This window comes from Motacilla alba, chromosome Z, assembly GCF_015832195.1.
Source record: "Motacilla alba alba isolate MOTALB_02 chromosome Z, Motacilla_alba_V1.0_pri, whole genome shotgun sequence".
In the NCBI taxonomy this organism is placed as follows: domain Eukaryota; kingdom Metazoa; phylum Chordata; class Aves; order Passeriformes; family Motacillidae; genus Motacilla; species Motacilla alba.
In genome coordinates, this window is record NC_052046.1 from 50,073,452 (window position 1) to 50,095,275 (window position 21,824).

Consider the following 21,824-nt stretch of genomic DNA (forward strand, 5'->3'; position numbering starts at 1 on the left):
GTCCTTCACCTCCCTCTCTGATAGAGGCATTTGATTGCCAAGATAAATCCTGTCTTCTGGGAAGATTTCCTGACTGATTTTAAAAGCAGTCAATCTTTGTTACAGTCTCAGTGTAATCACCTGGACATTGCTGAAAAATTACTCCCTTCCCAAACAAAATCATATCCCACCTACCACTGCAGCAAGCTCTAAGCCCTCATCCTTTCAAATTTTTCATGGGCTAATACTAAGCACCAATGACTAGTGGAGTACACCAAATTTTACATTTTATGAGCACATTCTTGAAGTAATTTTTACGGAGATATATATATCAATCAATCATGGAAAGGCTTGGGTTGGAAGGGAACTAGTTTCAACCTTCCCTTCCATGGAAACGCAGGGAAAGATGGAGGTGGGAAAGGGGAAAAGAGGATATGACCAGTGGAGTGGGAATCACATGCCTGGAAAGTTAAGTTATAAAGCAAAGTAATAGGGTAAAAAACAACCTGTCTCTTGGTACGAGTGTGGAACTTGGTCCAAGAGAGACCAACTTGCACAATGCTTGCTTTAGTGGTTTAAAATAATCATGTCAATATGATCTACACATTTCAACTATATCAGATTACCTCAGCAAAAAGTCAGCAAAACATGGTCAAATTTGTAGTTTCGCACTTTGGTGTAGAAATGCCTGCCCTCGGATCTTGTACTGCGAACTGGAGCAATTGTGGCACAGGTAAATATTCTGCTAACTGATTTTCTGGGAAGTCAAATGGGATCAAATACCCACTGTGCATCCCCATATCCTGGGAAATCAATGGCACTGAATGGGTTTACTATTCACAATCAGAATGTGATACAGAATTAAAACAATAAATGGCCAGGTAGTACTACACACATTAAGAAGATTGATAGGTGCTATTTTCTCCCTCTCAACCTAGCAGCTTCACAACAGCTAAATCCAAACCAAACACTGAAACACTAAAGAAGGAAGTGGACCACCACATCAACTGCTCTCTTCAGTCTAAGGGGAAGGACAGAAGAGAGACTACTAGTCTATTTTTTCCCAGTCTAAATAAGGGCATTAGAAGAAGAAAAATTAGTGTGAATTGGACTGGATTCAGAGACTGTATGTTTGTCAGTGCAGTGCTCTTTGAAGATTAGCTTCTCTGTCTGACAATGACTTTAATTCCCACAGGGGGCTACTTCCCTACTGGTAACTCACATAGAACATATATTAATGCAGCCCATATTCTGCATGTGTTAGCTTTCATACAGGCAGCTTTCCAAAACAGTAAGTTACATTAAACAATTGTGAAAATGTTCCATGTTAAGGAACTTGAAAACCATGAAATGAAGAATGATTAAAAATAGGACAACAGAGAATGAATGGCATGCTAACCTTGATCCAAGGATGCAGCAAACTGTCTTGAATAGTCATTCTCTTCCTTTAAGAGAATAAGAGAAAAAACAGCTTCAGATATTAATAAAATACATACTGGTTTATGTTTATTAAACTATCATCTCCAAATATCATGTAATTTTAAATACTAGAGATGTAAGTGCCACACAGAGGAAAAACAACTCACTTTGGATCTTTGACTAGAAGTCTTCGTATAAAGTCTTTAGCTAGGGCACTGGTATTACTGAAGAATTCTTCTTCAAATTCATAATTCACAGCAGACACATTTGCCAGTGTTTCCTGTTTGGTTTCTCCAAGAAATGGAGATGCACCACTTAGACTGCAAGAGAGACAGAACATTCCTCTCAGTATGTGTTGTAACACTGCTGCTTCAGCCCTCTGAGATCAAATAACAGTAGAAAGAGACCATTTTTCTTTTCCGTTTTAAGGCTGCAAATCTACTTCCATGAAGATTTGATGTAGCAGGGCAAAAACCTTTCTTGTAATTTCAAAGAATACTATTAAGATATAGCTGTAGAAAAGTCACCTACAAATCTGAAGACAGTTTCCCATGATAATTCAATGCTGATTAACAGCAATTCTTTCAATAATTATACTACTGCTTTTAAGATCATACTACTTAAATGATGATGTGCAATCAGAATGGTTTGATTTGTACAGACACCACTGACATCCCAGAGGATAGAATGACAATTAAAAAACAACAGCATTTGCAAGAAACACCCATAGATTTTGGTACTTACAGAATATAAGTTATTACACCGATGCTCCTAGATTGAAGGAAAAACAAACAAAAAAAGGATGAGGGAGAGGAGAGAAAAATAGATGGAAAGAGAGAGAGGAGAAAAAAAAAGGTTAGAACGTAAGCATAATCATGAGAGATTTATTTCAAGTAAGATCCAATAACTTACCACATATCTGCTTCAAGACCAAGAGGCTCATAATTTACTATTTCAGGAGCTAAAGGAAAAAGCAGCAAGGTAAGTACCTAGTCAAAGAACAGGTATAAGTCTCACTCTGAGTCCATGTATGTCAGAGATAATAAGCTAAGATGCTGATAGATTAAAACACCTTAATGCAAGTCTAATTTGAAATCAAAAGCTACAAATTGCTCATTTAAATTTCAAAATGTCACAAATTACACACAAATTTCATAGTCTGTAAATCAGCCAAGCCAAGATAAGCCACAAATACTGTTTCACAGACTGAAAAATAATAGTTTGAAGAAACAAGTTTTCTCACCAACAAACTCTGGCGTTCCGAAGATATTTTTGAATTCATTTCCAAAGTCAATTTTGTGTGCTAAACCAAAGTCAATAATCTTGATTCGAGGCTTTGGTACATTCCTGTCCAACAACATTATGTTTTCAGGCTTTGAGAAGGAGGAAGGGAGAGAGAAAGAGAGATTACATGTAGGTACAAACTGTGGACCATTGTTCTTCACCACTGAACATTCCTTTTTACCTCTGTTAGACACTTGAATTTTATTTTAGGCAGAAAAATCCTGTCTTTTCCTATTATGATCTAACATATGCTTAAATTAACTACAGTAAATTAGGATTTCATGTTGATGTTGAAGCGCTATGATTTCCACAAGGCCAAGATTTTACTTCTTGTAGATACCACAGTTGCAGTTTTCCTGTGGACTGACCCTAAGTGAAACACACTGTCCTCCAGCAAAGATCACAGGCCCTGTGCTACAGCCATTCCAGTGCTGCTGGGAGTTTGCAGGAAAAAAAACCCCTATAAACTAGTTACTAGATTTGGTTTACATTAGTCCCTGAAAGGGGGACTGAAAGGGGTTTTTTCATACCACATAAGCAATCAGGGAGGTATATCTTGTTGCCTTTGGATCTTCCAGGGAAATTCCTGGAGTGGTCCAGCTCCCAGTTTTTAAGGCTCAACATACTTAAAAGAAAGGAAAAAGAGCAGGTTCCCCTGTCTTTTCTAGCTCATTTTGAAATATGGACTTCACATTACTTCACACCAAAGATCTGCAAAGCCAGAACAAAGAAGATGAAATGCCAGGATTATCAGCAAAGGGGGCTGTTTATACACTGCACCACTTTAATGAACATACAGAACCAGCTACTTAGTCACCATGTCCTCTTATGTCCATAAACTGCTGTGCTCTGAAGAGGTCCTGTAGCTACATCCATCCAGTTCAGAGTGTTAAGGGCTTCTGGAGTCATCAAGGACAGCTCTTCATCATCACCATTCTTTTACCTTTTTTTTTCCAATCACAGGACCTGATATGTGCAAATGTAATTTTCTTTCATTTTCTCCCTGCATTTCTATTGCATACTTTATTGGTCTACACATTGCTGCCTGCTTTCATGCACAAATCTTTGGTATCCAAGGATGACTTGTTCAATTACAAACACATTGCAAAAAATCACATTTCATACTCCAAGAAATACATTCCTTTCTAGCTTTACAATTTTTTTCTCTTGCTGACTGTCATACAAAGACCAAATATCACTGAGGTGATGAGGATGAAACTGGGAAAGGTATGCTTACACTGAAATTCAGTCCCTTCCCTACCTCATCCCCCTTTCAAAACTACATTTCAATTGTAATGAAATAATCATGCCTCCTTTTTCTCTTACAGACATAGCTGCCCACTTCAGGAGACTTCAGGGAATGTTTAGTGGTCTATCTTTGAAAAATAAAATCTCATTGGGGAAAATGTGCTGAAATTGAAACATTTAAAAGCAGTTGCTGAGTTTAGATACAAAAAGCTCTGCTTTAGCAATAGGATGCAATTAACAACCTTTCTGAAAACAAACAAAAAAGCCACAAAAAGGGAAAAAGACAAAAGTGGAAATCTGCTGCCTGCTCCACAAAAATCCTTGTACTTAACTCAGTGCAGTTTCAATTAAGCACCTAAAAAAACCCCGACAGTTGAAAAAGACATCTAGGTCAGAATGTTTCACCCAGATCCCATTCACATTAAAAAAAATCATAGTCCTCATTTTTATTTCAGGTTTGTTTTCTCAGAATGGTTTAATTTTGTCAGAAGGTGCCATTTCCCCTGAAGAAACATTTCCCAGACGGGAACTATTTACAGTTCAGTAACTTCTTTCCAATGGCTGAGCTTTCCCCTGTCTACATAAGCTAGCAAAACAAAACTGCGGCCAAGATCTTCATGACGACTGATTTGTGGCTAGAATTACAAAGGACTTCAATGGATGTTGATTACAGTTTAAGTTTTTATCTGTTCAACACACCTTAAGATCAAAGTGGGCAATTTGCAGAGAGTGGAGATACTGAACACCATTAAGTATCTGTTTGAGAAATTCTGTGGCTTCCTCCTCCGTGAGAGATTCTTTTTCAGCTAAGAAGTCGAAGAGCTCCCCACCTGCAACACTTGGAGAGTAGAAGCAGAGTTATTGACAAGCTTGCTTTAACCAGTGGATTCCTTTTAGTATAGCTGTCCTCAAACCTTGAAAACCTTGAAAAGGATCCAGATGCTTTAAATGTTTCAAGTATCAGAAAAAATGATGGAAAATTACTTCATTCAATACCCAAAAGAGTTAGTAACTTCTTTCCTTCCCCTGGAAAGAATACAGTAAAAAGAGTCTTTTTACAGTAAAAAGACTATCAGACAAAAAAAGTTTAAAAAACCCAAACAAACATCGTTGACACTTTTTAAATTTAAATGAAGTAAAAGCCTCTTATTCTCTGTATGCACATTTAAAAGAATATAATTAAATATGAAGTAAAAAGACTCAAAACATACTAACACAATGGGACATGACATTATCTAGAAAAAAACCCCATGAATTGTCTCATATCAGTAAAACACCATATTTCCACACCCTCATTGAAAAATAAAAAAATTGAATCTTATTTTGAAATATTTATTGGCAGCTGTCCTACTATTTAGTTTCTAAACTCCCTAGAGCATCCAACTTTTTAAAATAGATTCTGTTTTTGAAATACTGCATTACATACAGCACCTATATTGTATTTGTACTCTAACATGATGAAACCTTTTCTACAATGAAATGTCCTTAAGACTGTTTCCAGCGAGTATTCTAGCCCCATAGCAGAAAGAAAAGAGGTAAGACAGAGTACATAAGCACATCTGGATATTTGCATTTGAGAGAGAGAGAGGAATAAAGAGAAGATGATCTTCTTCTCAGCTCAGTCAAGCAGCTCTTAACCCAGTCAACAGCATGAAGAGATACTGAAGTGATAGAACTACAGCTATTCCCAAATAACAAACACATTTCAGCTGAAGGACACATGACTGCCCACTGTGGCAAACTACTTTTCCCATCTGTGAAAGCAAGGGTACTACTTAGAAAAGTCTTAGAGATAGCAAAAATGGTCATAGTATCTCCTGTGTTTTTCATTGTAATGATATAACACAAATTCAGAAAGTGCACCCTAATTTTTATTGCTTTTCTGCAGGAAAAGAAAATAATCTGTTCATGATTTAAAGCTCTGATTATGAAACATAAGGTGGTAATTGTCATATAACAATAGGTAAATAGTTTGGGCAAATTTCTTGAAATACATTTGACTTCTTTATCATGTCTACTTTTTCAGGGGCTTAATCGGCATTATTGTAATGCAAATTGCATGAAAAGTGTATTTTAATGAGTTCTTGGAGCTTTCATTGAGCTGCCTAGACAATAATGAGAGTATTGTTTTGAGTATTATTTGTGCTGTAATATTTTCTGCATGAAAGCAATTATTGAAACCAAATGCCATTAAAAGATAAGAATTATATACTGTAAGGATGAGAGGTCATTTTAATGATTTTTTTTGTTTTTGCAGAGACATTAAAATGGAATTCCTAATGATTAAATGCAACTTGTTATTTTACAGAGACTGGTCAAAAATGTCTTCCGAATGGACACATTCAGAATGCACATTCTCTCCTTGTTTGCTTCTGACTTAAAAAAAATAAAATATTTTCAGGCTAATGTCTGTATCTCTGCAGCACTGCACTGAACGGTGACATTCCTTTCCAATTATTGGGCTAAAGGCCTTAGCATTACATGAAGCTTACTTCCACATGTTTACAAGTGGATGTTGGCTGCAGTTGATGAGTGGCTGTAAACTGGAGCACAGTCTTGCCACATGAAGCAGGCAGACTCGCTGTGGCTACTACCCCAGCCATGGGCAGCTGTGGCAGCAGTCACAGCAAAACCCATCAAATGTAGGCACTCAGCATGGTTTGGCACTAGGCTAGCTATCACAGTCTGGGGAACCAGAGAAGATGGATCCTCAGCTGAGCAAGAGCTTGTAAGACTGCACCAAAAGATTGCATCTGGTCCCACTTTTCAAGCAGCTGGAAACCCTGCAAAATAGCAAAAGCTCCTGCTGGTACTTAAACCATTCCTCAGTCATCACAAATACAAGACAAGTACTCAGGAAGGCATTTGCAGCAATGGCCTCTCCAAGCACTGTGCTGGCCACCCTGCGGTCTAAAACAGACTGAGACAGTGTCACACAGGTGGTGTTATGCTTCATGGCTGGCAAAGCTTGCTCTTAACTCCCCTTGGCTTTTAAAGACAGGCAGTCTGTGAAACTTAATAGTCATCTATGATTATCACTTATCATACATATTCCTTATAGACCCCCCCCAAAAAAAAGATTTAATTCCTAAAGTTTGCAACTTTTTGAGATATCTGCACTTGTGTTAAATGAAAAGAGCCTTGTCAGTTTCTTCTTATGTGCAATTATTCTGATTCTATACTGCTGAGTACTATTATTCTGTCTTTACCACAGATTAATTGTAGTGACCTTTCTTTAATGACACACCATAAGCCTTATAATTGTGTGCAATAAAACATTATCTGTGTTTCACAAGTGATATACCTAGTGCTTGCAAATCTCAAAACCAAGTGCCAGAGAAGGTAAAAGGCTTGAAATGTTTTTTTTTTCTTTTTTAAAACTGAAAGTTCATTAGCAAAAGTGGTAGATTTTCCCAATCTGTTGTGTGCTTCTTTGATGCTTAAGTACTGTTACCCTAAGTGACTTGGCAGCCCTTGCTGAACGAGTAGGCGAGTGAGGAGGGACGAGCTGTAATGCACTCAAAGTGTTGTTCCAGAAGCAGCTGTACCCCTGTTCTGTGGGACTCTGGTGTGCCCCCTCATGTTACACATCTCACTCTTGATGTCTAGGAGGAGATCCTGTGTGGGTTCACCTCAGAGAGGGGGCTGTTGCGAATTCTCCTGCTGGTAACTCCTCAGCTGTGGGGGCGAGCTCTGAAAGCACCCTGGGGTGCTGCCATAGCTGGCAAGCACAGTGCCCATCTAGCTGCTCCTGCTGCATACTTATGGTAGAGACATAAAGCATGAGAGAAAAGGGTTTTTATAGCAATGATGAGTAAAAGGTTATACTAGCATGCATAAGGAACTTCACCTGGAAGCTCAGAAATGCCTGGCTTCCCAGAAAGGCCCCTCTGCACCAGGCAACCTCCAAAGCGAGACTCTTCTCACACGTGTCAGGCAGTGACCCATGTCCCTATGGGAGGTTGCATTTTTCAGCTTCCTCTTCATGTTTGTCAGGGGACTGCTTATTCCATACCCTTTTGCTGACTCAGGAATATCTGATGTTAAGCTGTACTACCATGGGCATACAAAAACCCATGGTATCGCTGCATGGCAATCTTCAATTGAGTCATGGAGGGTTAATATAGGTCTACACTCAACATACTTTACAAGTTTGATTTCCACAGTTAATTGACTGAAATACAATGTCCTCAGATTTACAGCAATGTCCTCACAGATTTTGTAAGTGGATTATATGTGTAGAATAACTAGATGATCTTGACTAGACCTCCAGATATCACAGATGAAGAAATTGGTTAGAAGAAGCCAGTAAAGACACTGGCTGTATAAGCTATTGCAGCCTTCACATGCCTCCTAAAATGCTATTGGGTTGTCGAGTCTAGTCCTGTGCCTCAGCCAGTGTAACAGAGTCCCACAATACATAAACACTGCATGTTTTTGTAAACCAGTCACCTTCAAAGTAGAGCCAGAAGGCAAAGAGAGAGCCCTATTCCACCAATGTGGATATCTCATCTCACACACAGAACCAGGGTTAATCTAAAGAAGGTGGCACAGGTAATTTCAACCATCAGCCCCTTTGACTGGTCTTTATGAACATCATCTTCTTCCAAGAAGCACACTGTTTCCACCTCCATTACAATGGGCCCTTGTTTCTAAATCAGCTTTGGGGATGCTGATGCACAAACACTCTGCTGAAATCTGACAGAAACCAGACCATTGTGTGGGTTTCCCAAGCCACACAAATTGGCTCCTACCCTGCCTTTGGGCCTCTACAGAGGGGCCCACAAAACCAACATCTAAAAGACTGCTGCCCCCAACCACCAACTGGATAAAGATGCTTCCTGAAGGGAGCAGAGGCAAGAGGTTCACCAAGCACATTTTCCTGTAGAGGACTTTGGAGTAGCTCCACCTGGTATCCCCAAGAAGCACAGAGGTTTTCTCTGTCAATTTCTCAGTTTGCTGGTAGGAATTACCAGACAGCTTCCTGATCAATTCTTCCGTGCCCTAAGACAACTCTAAATGTCAAAATGCCGGTACATAAAGGATGGACAGCAACCTATTAATAGAGAAACTTAATTACAAGTCAAGTCAAGTCATTCCTTTATGTCTGCAAAGCCTCCATGTTCTCCTTCACATACTGTTTTCCCTTAAATCTTTAATTCATTAATGTTCCTGTATAAAACCATTCTGTTTACATTTAAATTTAGTAATAATTTTGCAGTCATAATATGGTGTTCAAATGTCATGCTCAATAAAATAAGAGTTTGTGCTTTGTGGCAGTCACATCTTAATTCTAATTCTAATGCATTATTGATCATGTTATAACACAGAAAGTTATAAGGGCTGAGAAAATCTGTTTCATCATTATAACACAACCTTTTACATTGTTTTAAAGGAGCAGAGCATGTTTTTAGAAGTAATTTGTATAAACATTTTCACAAAGAGCAAAGCTGGTATGTGTTATTTCACTGATACTTCTAGGCAGAAGTGCTATCTTTCCTGAAATGAGAGAAGTAAATTAAAGCTTTCAGCTGACTGTGTTCTTTCTTACAAAACGCAATAGTGGTAAAAGCATTTCCCAGCCTCCCCAAAGGAAGGTTGACAGATGTGATTGCAACCCACACACCTCCCTCTGGGAAATAAAATACATCACGCCCATGGAAAAAGGATTTCTATATAGTACTTCTGCAAGTTGCCAGGCTTTCTTAACTATGAAACAGAACTATTACCAGATCTCAGAGGAAGTCATTATGGGAACCTACTCAGGGAACTTAGAATCAATTAACCTTCAAAGTCAGCATGGTCACCTCGTAATGACTCAGTCATATGCTATGATCATAATATGCTTATTATGCAAGAGCACCTAAATGATAATTAATGATTATCTAAGGATTTCTAATGAATTTTAAAATCTACAAACGAACCCTAAAATCTAGGCCCAAACCCCTTGAAGAAACATTTATCTTGCTTAGATTTCAAAACAACATAAACTAAGTTAAAGAAGCATGCCATCAATTTATTCCAGTTTTAAAACAGATGCAATCTGATAAATAACCTGAATTCTTCTCTAGTCCAAACATTTATTCAGTCAACTTGTAAAAGAAATGTTTTCCCTAGGAATTCTGTGGTCAAATGTGTCTTGTATGACATGTAGTCATGCAGTTGTCAGCCCAAGACTAGACTCATATATTATTACTTCTGTTTTACATAAGAATTAGGGGGTTTGCATCCACTTCATTTCACTGCCTTTATGAATCGTGCAGTTACCAACCCACTCCTCAGAAGTACAAAGTGTACCAAACATTCTGAAACAGCGGAACAGGGCTGCTAGCTCATTAAATTACCTACTGGCTGAACAACATTACACTTCAATTTTTCTTTATCTAGCTACCAGAAAAATGAAGACATGTTCCAGCATCACCACACCTTTTCATTTTCATTTGTCCAGCTGCTGTTAGAGACATCAATTGTCATGAAATCCTCTCTTTAGTGTGCCTAAATTCTTCAGTTATACTGAACAAGAAGCATTGGCTTCAATGGCCAGCCAGAACACACACACCAAAACCTGGATTATAATTTAAGCAGTTAAGTCCTGCACAAGGGGGGGGTTGGGTGGGAGGGGGCATGAGCAGTCCTGTGAATCTTTTCTGCACTCAAGCACCACTGGTATTTAGGTTTTCATCACTGAAGTTCCTGAAGTGCCCCATGCATACAGCAGGTGGCTGTTACCTTGGCCCAGAAGAGCGCCTTAGTATTTTGATCTCATCTACAACATTCACGTTTAATAAACGAGGAGCATTCAGGTTTAGCAAACAAGAGGGGCAATGATTTTGCTCAGGGATTGCAGCACACAGAAACCAATCCTCCCTTTGAGACCTGCTCACTGTGGCAGAGTCACACCAGCTCTCGAGCCTGTCCTGTCAGCCCTGTCAAGCCTTTGTTCCAATTTGTCTACATATTCTCTGTGGATCTATCTGTGGGCCTGGAATTTAGGATTTTGAAATCCAAAGGTGGCACAAGATCTACAAATTAGTATCACAGGGTTTGCTAACTGCCTGCTACATGCCAGAAGCACCAAATATTTAATCCTCCTCTCAAATTTCAGTGCAAAAGCCACTTGATAATAATGTTTCTATTTACTTATAGGTAAAATTTACAAAAAATCTCAGAGGTATTTCTATCAAAAGACAACTAAAAATTAAGGAAGCTCTGTGAAGACTTCAAGCTTCTCTGGAAGACAGGCCTTAATTCTCTTCTTGAGCCTAACTGTAAAAAGTTAAATTAAAGCCTCAATAAGATAGAAGAGGAATTTAAAGAGTTCACAGTTACTTGCTCTTATTTGCTCTTCGATTATCAATGAATGAAATTGTCATAATTTTTTACACAAGGATCTATCATCCTCTTTTTGCATTGTTCTGTTTTGATTAACAATATGAAGCTACCACCAAAGCAGAAAGTCAGAGACAGTGTGAGGCACAGAACTAAGTCTAAAATAAAGTTTATGCTTTCAAATGAAGCATAAATCCTAGTATTTAATGCACAAATGCTTCTAATACTTTCAAAACTTTCTATGTTTTAAACATTTATAAAACAGATAATTGTCACTCAGAACCATGCTACAAGAGATAACCATCTTAAATTAAGATTTCAAATTCAGAAACGAAGTTATGTTTTTTGCAGAGAAAAGTATGAATATCTAAATCCACACTACCAAGTAAAAAGAGTCAGGTATTGTTATCACACCATTTTTAAAAAATAGACCACCTGCATTGCTTTTGTGAATTTTAAGGAATGACTGTACAATATAGGATGAAAATATTTCTTTTTTGTGTTGCAGCAAGAAACCATAACCAAGGCTCCACAGAGAACCACAAACTGAGTATATTTTATGTCTGTAGTCTAAATAGAGACCTAATAAAGTGGAAGAGAAAATAAAATGGAAGAGAGAAATTACGCAACCAAGGCCAGAAAAAGGGGAACCAAGTAGGTGCAAAACTTGCTTGAGGAAAAAAAATAATTATCACTGCAGAGACATATGTGTTTTCTAGTCTGTGAAGTCTGAAAAAAATAATGGCTTCAGCAGAGCTCAGTAGAAATAGCTTAGTACAGCTAACATATAACAAACTCTAATAGCTGCAGCTGGATAGAAAAATGTACTGTGAAACTCTGACTAATTCAATTATTTGTGTGATAAAAGCAAAAAAAAAAAGAAAACTATTTTAAGTTAGATGAGGAAAAGACAGTGGCTTCCAGTTTGTAAGTAATATGCATAACATTCCTTTCAAGATGACAAGAGTCCATAGAGTGGGAATTTAAAAGGTTATTTCCAAGTCAAGAAAGGAGACATTTGTCACTAAAACCTAGAGTTATAAAAATACATCTAAATGTTCTAAATATACCAAAAGACTCCAATAAAACTCATGCTTGTCTCTGGCTGCTGAATCTTTTAAGGAATGATTTGGGTTTAAAAGTTTCATAAATTAAATGTTTCATAGAACTTGGGTTTTGTTTTTTTTTTTTTTTGTAAATCAGTTTCCTGATATGAAGAAGTTCAAAGAAAAACTTCCAAATACCTTTGTGGATAAAGTAGCTCTGTTTTGTATTCGGTGCTGTGAGGACCTACTTGGCCACTGAAATAATTAACCAACTGCCCACATATTCCTGCATATAAATAATGACCTTGAATAGAATCAGAGAATGGTATGTGTTGGAAGGGACCTTAAAGATCACCAAGCTTCAACTCCCCTGCCATGGGCAGGGTGACCTCTCACTAGTCCAGCTGCTCAGAGCTCCATCCAGCCTGGCCTTGAGCACTTCCAGGAATGGAGATTCATAACTTTCTCCAGGCAACCTGTTCCAGTGCCTCGCCATCCTCACAATTAAGAATTTCTTCCTAATATCCAATCTGAGTATACCATCTTTCAAAGTGATGCCATTCCCTCTTGTTCAGTCAATTGCTCACCTCTGAGAAACTGCCAATTAGTAAGGCAGAAAAATGTTTAGGAGGCTGTATGCAATACAGCAAAGCTCTTGCTGAAGCAGAAAATAAAAATCAATAGTGAACAGGCCATAGACCCTGCTGCCCTGGGACCATGCATGTTGACATATGGCAACAGAAGGGCAGCTGTGGTTGCTCAATTATACAAAATTGTGTCTCTGTGTGGTACACTGCCTCATAATTGCAGTCAGAACAGAACACAAGTGCCAGGAAATATACTATGATCTAATCTAAATGAAAAATGGACACTTAGGGTAGATTCTGAAGATAGAGAAACAGGTTATTTAATGAGATTTCAGCTTTATTTCTGTTTGTATGAAATTGCTCTGTAAGAACACAGACTGTCAAGAGGGTATGTCCCTAGGCAAAATGTGAATATTAGAATGTTAGAGAAAAAGGATTACATATTTAATGTCTAAGCATGTGATTAAAATGACAATCCTGTCTATTCAATAGCTTTATGTAACATCACAGTGATTTTGAGAACTACAAAACTTTGTAGCAGTTAGCATATTCAAGTTTACAAAGGGATTGCTAACATCATCTTTTCCTTTTTGACTGTCTAAATAAATAAATGCATTACCTTTGTGATATCCAAAATAGCACTTCTTCAATTGAAAGAATCACAAAGCAGTTTGGAAAAGTGAAAAAACCAAAAAATCTCTGATTGAAACTATATAGGGATTGCTCACCTCAGAAAACAATTACCTGAATTGCAATACAAATAATTAGCTGAGCTTCATGACATCAAGCTTATGAAATATGCAGATTGTCATTCTTCTGCTCAATGGACAGTGGTGGTTACACTGACACATACACAGCAACCTTGCTGCCAACAGAGCTCCCATTCCATGTGCGAAGTGGGGGTGGGGTGGGGTAGTCCCATTCCTCCTACCACTGCCATGATTCCCAAGTCTCCCTCACAGCTTTCAAGTACAGACACTGGCCCGATTTCATTTGCACAGATTTCAGAGCAGAAGGAGCTGCAGAAGCAGCAATACTCTGACAGTATGGTTGTAGAGCAAGAGAACATGAGAGTTAGTATCAAGTAGGGAGAGGAAGAAGTATCTCACTAATTTTGCTGCGTATTCACATCACACTTCAAAGAATTCTGAACAAAACCCAGAAATAGTAAGAATATAAGGAACTTCTACTTTATACTGGATGATAATTTAGTTTGGAAAAAAATACTTGTTTAAATTATCCACATTTGGCAAACTAAAGCAAGTGTATACAACTGGAACTAAAAAACCAAGCCAGACTGCAACTAGTACAATAAAATATCACATGCTGGACTAGAAGTGTAAAAATATGTTTGTATAAACCTAAGAAAGTAGTATCATGCATACATAAACCATAGAAAAAATGGAACTCCAAAAGCTACATCCCAGTTTTCTTTTTAAATCTATACCATAAATGTACATGTTACTGAAATCATGCAACACCGAAGTACCTTTATAAAGTGGAAATACCATTTATCAAAGCTAGTAAACAGGAAGACAAAACCTGCACAAGAAAAACCAAATGAACAGCCCACAAAAAGACACAAGTGCTGCCCAAGAGTCTGGTACCAAGTCTTCTGCATGCATGAATTTCTTACTGTACAACATGGTTAACTGATACTGAGCAGGTATGGCAAAAATAATATGCCATCTGTGTAAAGATATACACATTCCAGCAGCACCACTGACAAACTCTTAACAGGTGACTAATGCTTAACTCCTACAATTGCAGTCTTTGAAGAACCAGAAGCCAGACTTTAAAAAATGGAGAAGTAGTTTCTGCTGACATATTTAGCTCAGTCTATTAGCAATGACATTGGATGAAAAATTGGGAACTAAATCAGTATGAAACAGTGTGGAAGTTCAGTTCTCATATCATCAAGAGAGAACTGGGAAAATTCTGTTCTATGTGGTTTAGAAAAAGGCATTCACTGAGGCCACTTTACACCAACACAAAACACAGTGAAATTTCCTAAACTAATCACAACTTAGAATCTCTATTTTCCTGTGCTCTGATCTTCAAATCAGTGTATTTAGTTCCAGGCTATTCTTTTGGATCCATTACATCAACAGTGATTAAAGTAAAAAGCAGAAAAAAAGAAATACTAAATATGCTGATTTAAAAAAAATTAAAAAAAAAGACTTTGTAGTGCATTCAGAGTGAAAACCGTGTGGAAATCAGGAAACTATTACACTGACTAAAACCTGAAGATTTCTAAGCCTATTACCTATTTTTTTTTTAGGTGATAATGAACTCCCATTAAATCAGTGCAATTCTCAAAGTCTCTGTTTTTAAAAACGAAAGAAACAAATATTCTCCTACAAGTGCGTGGGTCTCTAGAGTTACTTACAGCTCCAGAATAAGAATGACATCTGTTTTGCTCTCATAGACATCATGAAGCGTAATCACATTGGGATGCCGAATCTCTTTCAGTATGCCAACTTCTCGTTCGATATCTTCCCGGCTCACTCCACGACGGCTGGATTTTGTTCTCCTTTTCTTGATGAATTTTGCTGCAAACTGCTGGCCCGTACTTTTCTCGCGGCATTTCTTCACTACGGCAAACTGGCCACTAAAAAACAAAGAGAAGACAAGGATTCAGTTAAAGACAATTCAGAATTAAGAGTAGCCTGTTTACTGTGGTGGGGGAAATCAGCTTTTAACTCTGCCCGACCTAAGTATATCACTGTTTCTTATGCCATCTAAAATAACACTTGAAGAAAACCTAGAAGAGGCAGGAAAAGTAATTTAAGATATAGCTTTTGCATCACACAAATGTACACATTTCAGCACATCAGTAAGTAAATGGTAACACCTTATCAGTGAGGACCACTGGATTTTTGACAAATATGTGCACTGGGGATTACTGGGCAAAAGTAATGGTTTCTGACTTTCTCCTCCCATATGCTTGTTGAATATTTTTTCTTTGTTCTGCAGCTGGGGCAATTCGTAGTTTCTTACAATCTACGTGATTTGTCAATATTCACTTAATTCTATATATATTCTATCCTCAAGTTTGTTTTTTAAAAAGTTTTAAAACAAAACTTTGTTTCATGACACTGCTTTGGATTTTGAAAGCACTGACTGAATACAGTAGATCAAGAATTACTCATCTTGTTAAGTGCAAGTTTGAAGAGGAGAGAAGTACCAAGGCACTGAGAAACAAAACCTGTGTTTGAATTACAAACCAGAAGAAACTCCAGGAAGCTGCTGACTCCAGCACACCATCACTGATGTACAAGGCTGCTGTTGCTAGATGTACACACTGATCTAGATCAGAAATCTCCAGGAGCCTAATGTTGATTTAAAGAAAGAACAGGATTTCTAGAACTGTTTTTCCTTTAAGTTTCCCTAATCTCTTGTTGAGCATTCTCAGGAAATTCTGTTCCTGCTTTTTTCACCATTTGAAGGAATCATAGAATTACAGAATGATACTAAGGAGAACATTTTTTGAAGTTAGCCTACCCTGTTAACTGAAGATCTGTTCTCTAAAGCAGATTTAGAACAGCAATTAAATCAGAGCTAGCCCTAAAAGGTTTGACTACTTGAACAGCCATATAGCACTCAGAGCTACACATTTAATGCTGCCATTACTATTCTGATCCCACATAGTACCCTGAGTGACACACTGTCTTGACCTGGGACATGCAGTTGGGCAAAGCTAAATGACTGTCACTCGTGGAAGGGCAGGGCAAAGACAGAACCTCTCATTTGAACTCTTAGAAAGACACTCTAAAGTAGCCACCACCATCTGAGAAATCTTTGAATGTAGCCACGGGTAGTGAGAGAAGTAAACTTTGAGAGAAGTCTTAAACCCAAACAGTCTTAAATTGAGGTTTATATTTGTTTCAGTATTATGATCACTATTCAAGTTTCATTCTTCATTGTTTAATGAAATAAATTCATGAACTTGTGAGAAGATGTTATATTGCATGAAAAATTACTTTGCCTTAAAAAATTACTGGCCCCAATTCCATAAAAAGTTTCCAAGGATCAGATTTCCATACATATTTCCCCACATTATTATTATAAACTGAAGTGGACAGAGCATTGCTTTAGACCACACCATATCCTCTTCTCCATCACACACAGGCTGGAAGACCAGCTTCTCTTGCCCGGACCTGGCCTGCTAGTGTAATCAGAGATGCTCTTTGACATGTAAGATTTTCAAATATGACTGAAAGAGAAAGCACAGACCTCCGGAATACCTGTGTCATCTTAAACTGACAGCAGAGAGCTAGACACGGTGTCCTAAGGTCATCAGCCTTCTCTGCCTGGTTCAGTCCAATTTCACAAAAATTGAGCTTGATCTCCAAGGTCTGAGAAATTTTGCACTGCCAGAGTAGAGTTATTTGCACTGCTGAATTGAAAACACAGCCTTTCTGGCTCTTGCTTCCAGTGAGAAAAGCAAGTGATTGTCTCTCACTCTCCCCCACAGCATGCACATCTCCACAGAGATACAAAGCTTTATTTAAAAAGCAGCCAGTTTTGCAGAAAATTCACAGTTTCAGAGAAACAACTAAGTGGAGTAGTAGACAGATCCAGACATCATCACAACTCCAAACAGCTACTTAAGCTCATGGATCATAAGGAAGTCAAAAGCTGCTGTTTGTCTTTTGACCACCTGGCTGGCTTTCAGGCTGGAAGTCTAAAATGCCGGATAGAGGAAGAAGAATATTTCTGGTTATGATTCATCCACAGGCTTGAATGCTGCATGGCTAATCACTTATCGATGCGCAGCCTCTAAGTTTTGCAAAAGCTACTGCTTCTCTGTGGAAAATCAACAAAACAAACAAACAAACCCAAACAAAAACCCAAAACAAACAAACAAACAAAAAACCCTGCCCCCCACCCATTCTCACCCCAACCCTCCCACAATCCCTACACAATCCTTACAATGCAAATTAAACAAACCCAAAAACAAAAACCCCCAAAATATAGTATTAAAACCAAAATGACATCTAACATCATGTCTGGAGTAAAAAAGGAAAAACATAAATCTGAACGACACAGACATACAATATATTCTGATATCCAAGAAGATTTAATTATAAAATTTGGTGGCAGTTAAGAGTTGTCTGTGTTTTACTGACATGATGATTTTTACATAGTATTATGCATATTTGAATTACATGATTCCCCAAAGCCACTTCATGCTTCCAATGCCTTTAAGGCTAAGACTGTTTAATCTTATTTTGGCAATGGATCAACTATGATGTTACAGCATGAGGTTGATGTCCTGGAATAAAGGGGGCTACATAAGACAACTAGATCTCCTTTCTCCTGAGATATGCCATTTATTTTTTCAGCCATTCACTATTTTCTCTGTCCACAACAACCTGTTGGAAGGATGCCCTGATCTATCACTATTCAATATAACAGTGTTATCAGAAGTCCAATACATTGTTTAAAACATGATTTTAAAGATTGGTCTCATCTACGGTTTAACAGGAGGTGAAGCTCCCAAAATCTTTGACACTGCTCAAGACTGTAAGAAGTTTATCAGTTAACAGGTATTGTGAGTAAGTGCCAGTTATACACCAAATAACCTTCTTATTGTTGCTGTTGTGGTATTTATTCAGCACACAACTGCACAATTAGCTGCTTGTTATTAAACGCTGTACACGCAGATCACACTTAAGCTGCAATCAAAGGGGCTGTTTCATTCCTGTGATCCCTAAGCCACACCATTTTACAACTCTCTCTAAACTCCTGTTTTAAAAGCAGAAGAGATGTGTAAATCAAAAGGTAATTTACTGGGCTTCCCCTTACAGAACTGCAGCGACAAGCTGATATAAATCAGCTTTGCACATATAACACTCATTGAATATCCAGTAATATCTTCCCAAAGATCCTACATTTTCAGATTCAGCATTCATTCATACAGCATTCGCAAAGCCAGGAAAGTCCTTTAGTTCTTTAAGTTTCCTTGCTTTTGTAGGTTTGATTTAAAGTGCATGGAGTCAAAAAATGACTACCATTTTAGAAGAAAATTACACTAACCACCCTGCACCCTCTCCCTGAAGTAAATCAGAAATTCAGACTTAATAGAGTATCTGACATCACTCTTTTTCCACATAGCAGGATCAGGTTAAACAGCAAGGCAGGATGACAGCTTGATGTAAGAACAAATACTTCTGCTAATAATACTAATTTGTTTTGTGATCTTGTAATCCTTAACTTAACCAGCCCTTAATTACTACCTTAAACCTACTCTTTTTGGGACACTTGGCATACATCCACATCCACTGATTTTTCAGACTCACTTCAGAACAAGTACTTACCCATTACCTAATCATGACATTTCTGCATCCTTTTTACATCATGAGACACACTGCCCTTTACAACAAATATATGTATAAGCAAAAGTTAATGCAGATAGGGGGTGGAAGCACCAACAAACCCCCATATGTCAACCTGTATTGGTCCTTGCTTAGTGGAATCACAAAACAACTACTCATCAGCATGAATTAAGGAAAGTTTTAAATACAGATACATCTGGTTTAGAATCAAAGGGAAAACACAAAAGAGTACTTCCGTTTTTCCCACAAGGATGATGACAGTGATTAGGGGTGGCAGATACTCTGTATTCTTCCCCACTCCCAGCCATCTGCACCCGCTCTTCCCAGGTAGTTTGTTCTTTGAGGAGTAAAACTCTTGCTCCAAGAACCCGGTGAAAGAGTTCTAAGCTGGACACAGAGTTGGCCAAATAACCCTCAGGGATCAATTTTCTAGTAGTTATTGCCACAACAGATCAAGAATGGGGCAATTTTCCATGCCATCTTCTGAAGACTGCATTCAAAAGTTTAATGGGAGCAGGAAATAGGAGTAAGGAAAAGGCATTAAGTTGCCATCAGAGTAATAAGATGCCTTGGTATGTTTCTGACATGCAGGCATTTTCCTTGAATTAAAAAATTTGATATACAGTACACAACTCGGAAAATATAATGTACTGAGATTCAACTACTTTTACTATTTGTTTGACTACTTTCCTTTTTAAAATTACACTAATCCTACAGAAAGAGTTTTACATAATACTATTAGATTAGCCTGTGAAAGAAACTGCAACTCAACCATGGGGCCACTTGTTCCCTCCAACAGAGCACCTATGAGCACACTGCACACACTTATGTCTTTCCTCAGAGATCTGCTGCATGGAAGGCCAATGGACCAGGGGATGTGCAGCCCCAGGAGCACTCTAGCATCAGTCAGCCCTGTCAGCAACCACAGCTATCCATTACTGTCTGTCACCAAAGGCATCTGACCTGCTTCTGCTAAGAAGGTTAGCTCTCACAAAACTTGCTGATGAGGCAGCAGTGTCCAAGTCTTTTTCAAAGAAAAGGAACACTTGTCCACAAGCTTGACCACTTGGCAATGTGAAGGGACAGCATCTATATACCTGACAGGAGAAGAAGCTGGAAGCACCTGAAGCCTCTTAATCACTATTAACTTGTTTCAGGCTGCATATAAACAGTTGGAAAGGGCAAGGTGACCATAGCATAACAGAAGTAGTAATTTTAGGAGTCACACAAAAAAAGGCAATACTAAAGAAAAGAAAAAAATGAGAAGTTAAACATGATACAGTATTTAAGCTAAAGAGAAAATACTCCTCAAATTATATATGAGTGACTAAGCAGAAGAATAAACCAGCTGGAAAGTGATGGTGGACCACAGAGATCACTGTTAAAAGCTGGCTATTTCAAGTACTACTAATACAGAAAAGCAAACATAAGGGTTTAACTAGATCTGACCGTGGAACAATAAAAAGTTGAGTGCTGCAAGTACACAGGCAGGAGAGGAACATGTGTTAGGCAATTGTGCAGAACATTCCCAACAGGTGCACAGTTAAAATGAAATTGCAATTTACACCCATCAATAAAATGCATGCTGATACGCTTTCCTTAGAAATATTTTGGAAAAGCAGCAAACATGAAAAGAACAGCAAGGAAGGGGAAGCAACGGGAAAAACTAGACAAATTTATAAAAAACCCAAGTGTACAAACACCTGGTATTTCTGACTTCTGGCAACTCCCAACTTCCAAATTCCTTGTTATGCACAGATGAATTTATATACTTATAATATCCACATCCTTTTAAGTTATTTTTCTTTATTTCTGACTTAAAATAAATTTTGGTGTCTAATTACCAAGTTCCAAAAGTACCAAGATTCCACCATAGAGACTCAATGTATGTATGTGATGGTAAGTTTGATTATCCTTCACAATGAATACATCAAATATTTAATTTAAAGTTATTTTCCAAAAATATGCAAAGTATAAAAAAATAATTCTTCCTTTATGTAATACTTTAAATGAAAAAACACCAACTTTCAAAAGGAAATCTATTATTACTATATAATTTATTTAGACACCTTTTTGTCTCTATACATCAACTGAAACTTCTGTTGTACCATCTATTCAAATCCAGTTGGAACACTGTAACAGTTAACTTAAAAATTAAATTAATAGAAGCATTTTTAGAGTATCTAAGACATGACAACATGAAGCAGTCAGAACTAGAGGTTTCAAGCAGTGTAAGAAGCAGGTGGGCTAAGTCAAATTTTTAAACATATTTATAGACTAAACTGCATACCATAACTTTGTGTAATTGAATGGCAATCAGGTACCTCTTCCCAGCCCCTCCATGCTGTGATGGGGAGGAGAATCAGGAAAAAAACCAAAACCTCAAGGGTTAAAAAGAAAACAGTTTAATAGCTGCAATTATATTAAAAATACTAATAAAATCAATTATAGCAACAGTAACAATAGAAAGAAGGAGGTGAGAGAGAGAGAGAGAGAGAGAGAGGAATAAAACCCGAGAGAGAAGAATAAAATCCAAGAGAGAAAAGCAATGCACAATACAATAGCTCAGCACACACCGATGTCCAAATCCA

At 37.8% G+C, this 21,824-nt stretch overlaps 1 protein-coding gene across 2 annotated transcripts in view; it reads right to left on the bottom strand.

Annotated features, from left to right (window-relative positions):
- DAPK1 (death associated protein kinase 1) overlaps positions 1–21,824 on the bottom strand; it is an 86,813-nt gene that overhangs the window by 29,011 nt on the left and 35,978 nt on the right. For both annotated transcript variants that reach the window (XM_038125907.1, XM_038125908.1), the window contains 7 exons: positions 15,282–15,503; positions 4,630–4,768; positions 2,642–2,771; positions 2,311–2,359; positions 2,143–2,169; positions 1,566–1,718; positions 1,379–1,424 (listed from right to left, as the gene is read on the bottom strand). In XM_038125907.1, the coding sequence (XP_037981835.1) occupies positions 1,379–1,424; positions 1,566–1,718; positions 2,143–2,169; positions 2,311–2,359; positions 2,642–2,771; positions 4,630–4,768; positions 15,282–15,503 (766 nt within the window). The remainder of the gene's footprint in view (positions 1–1,378; positions 1,425–1,565; positions 1,719–2,142; positions 2,170–2,310; positions 2,360–2,641; positions 2,772–4,629; positions 4,769–15,281; positions 15,504–21,824) is intronic.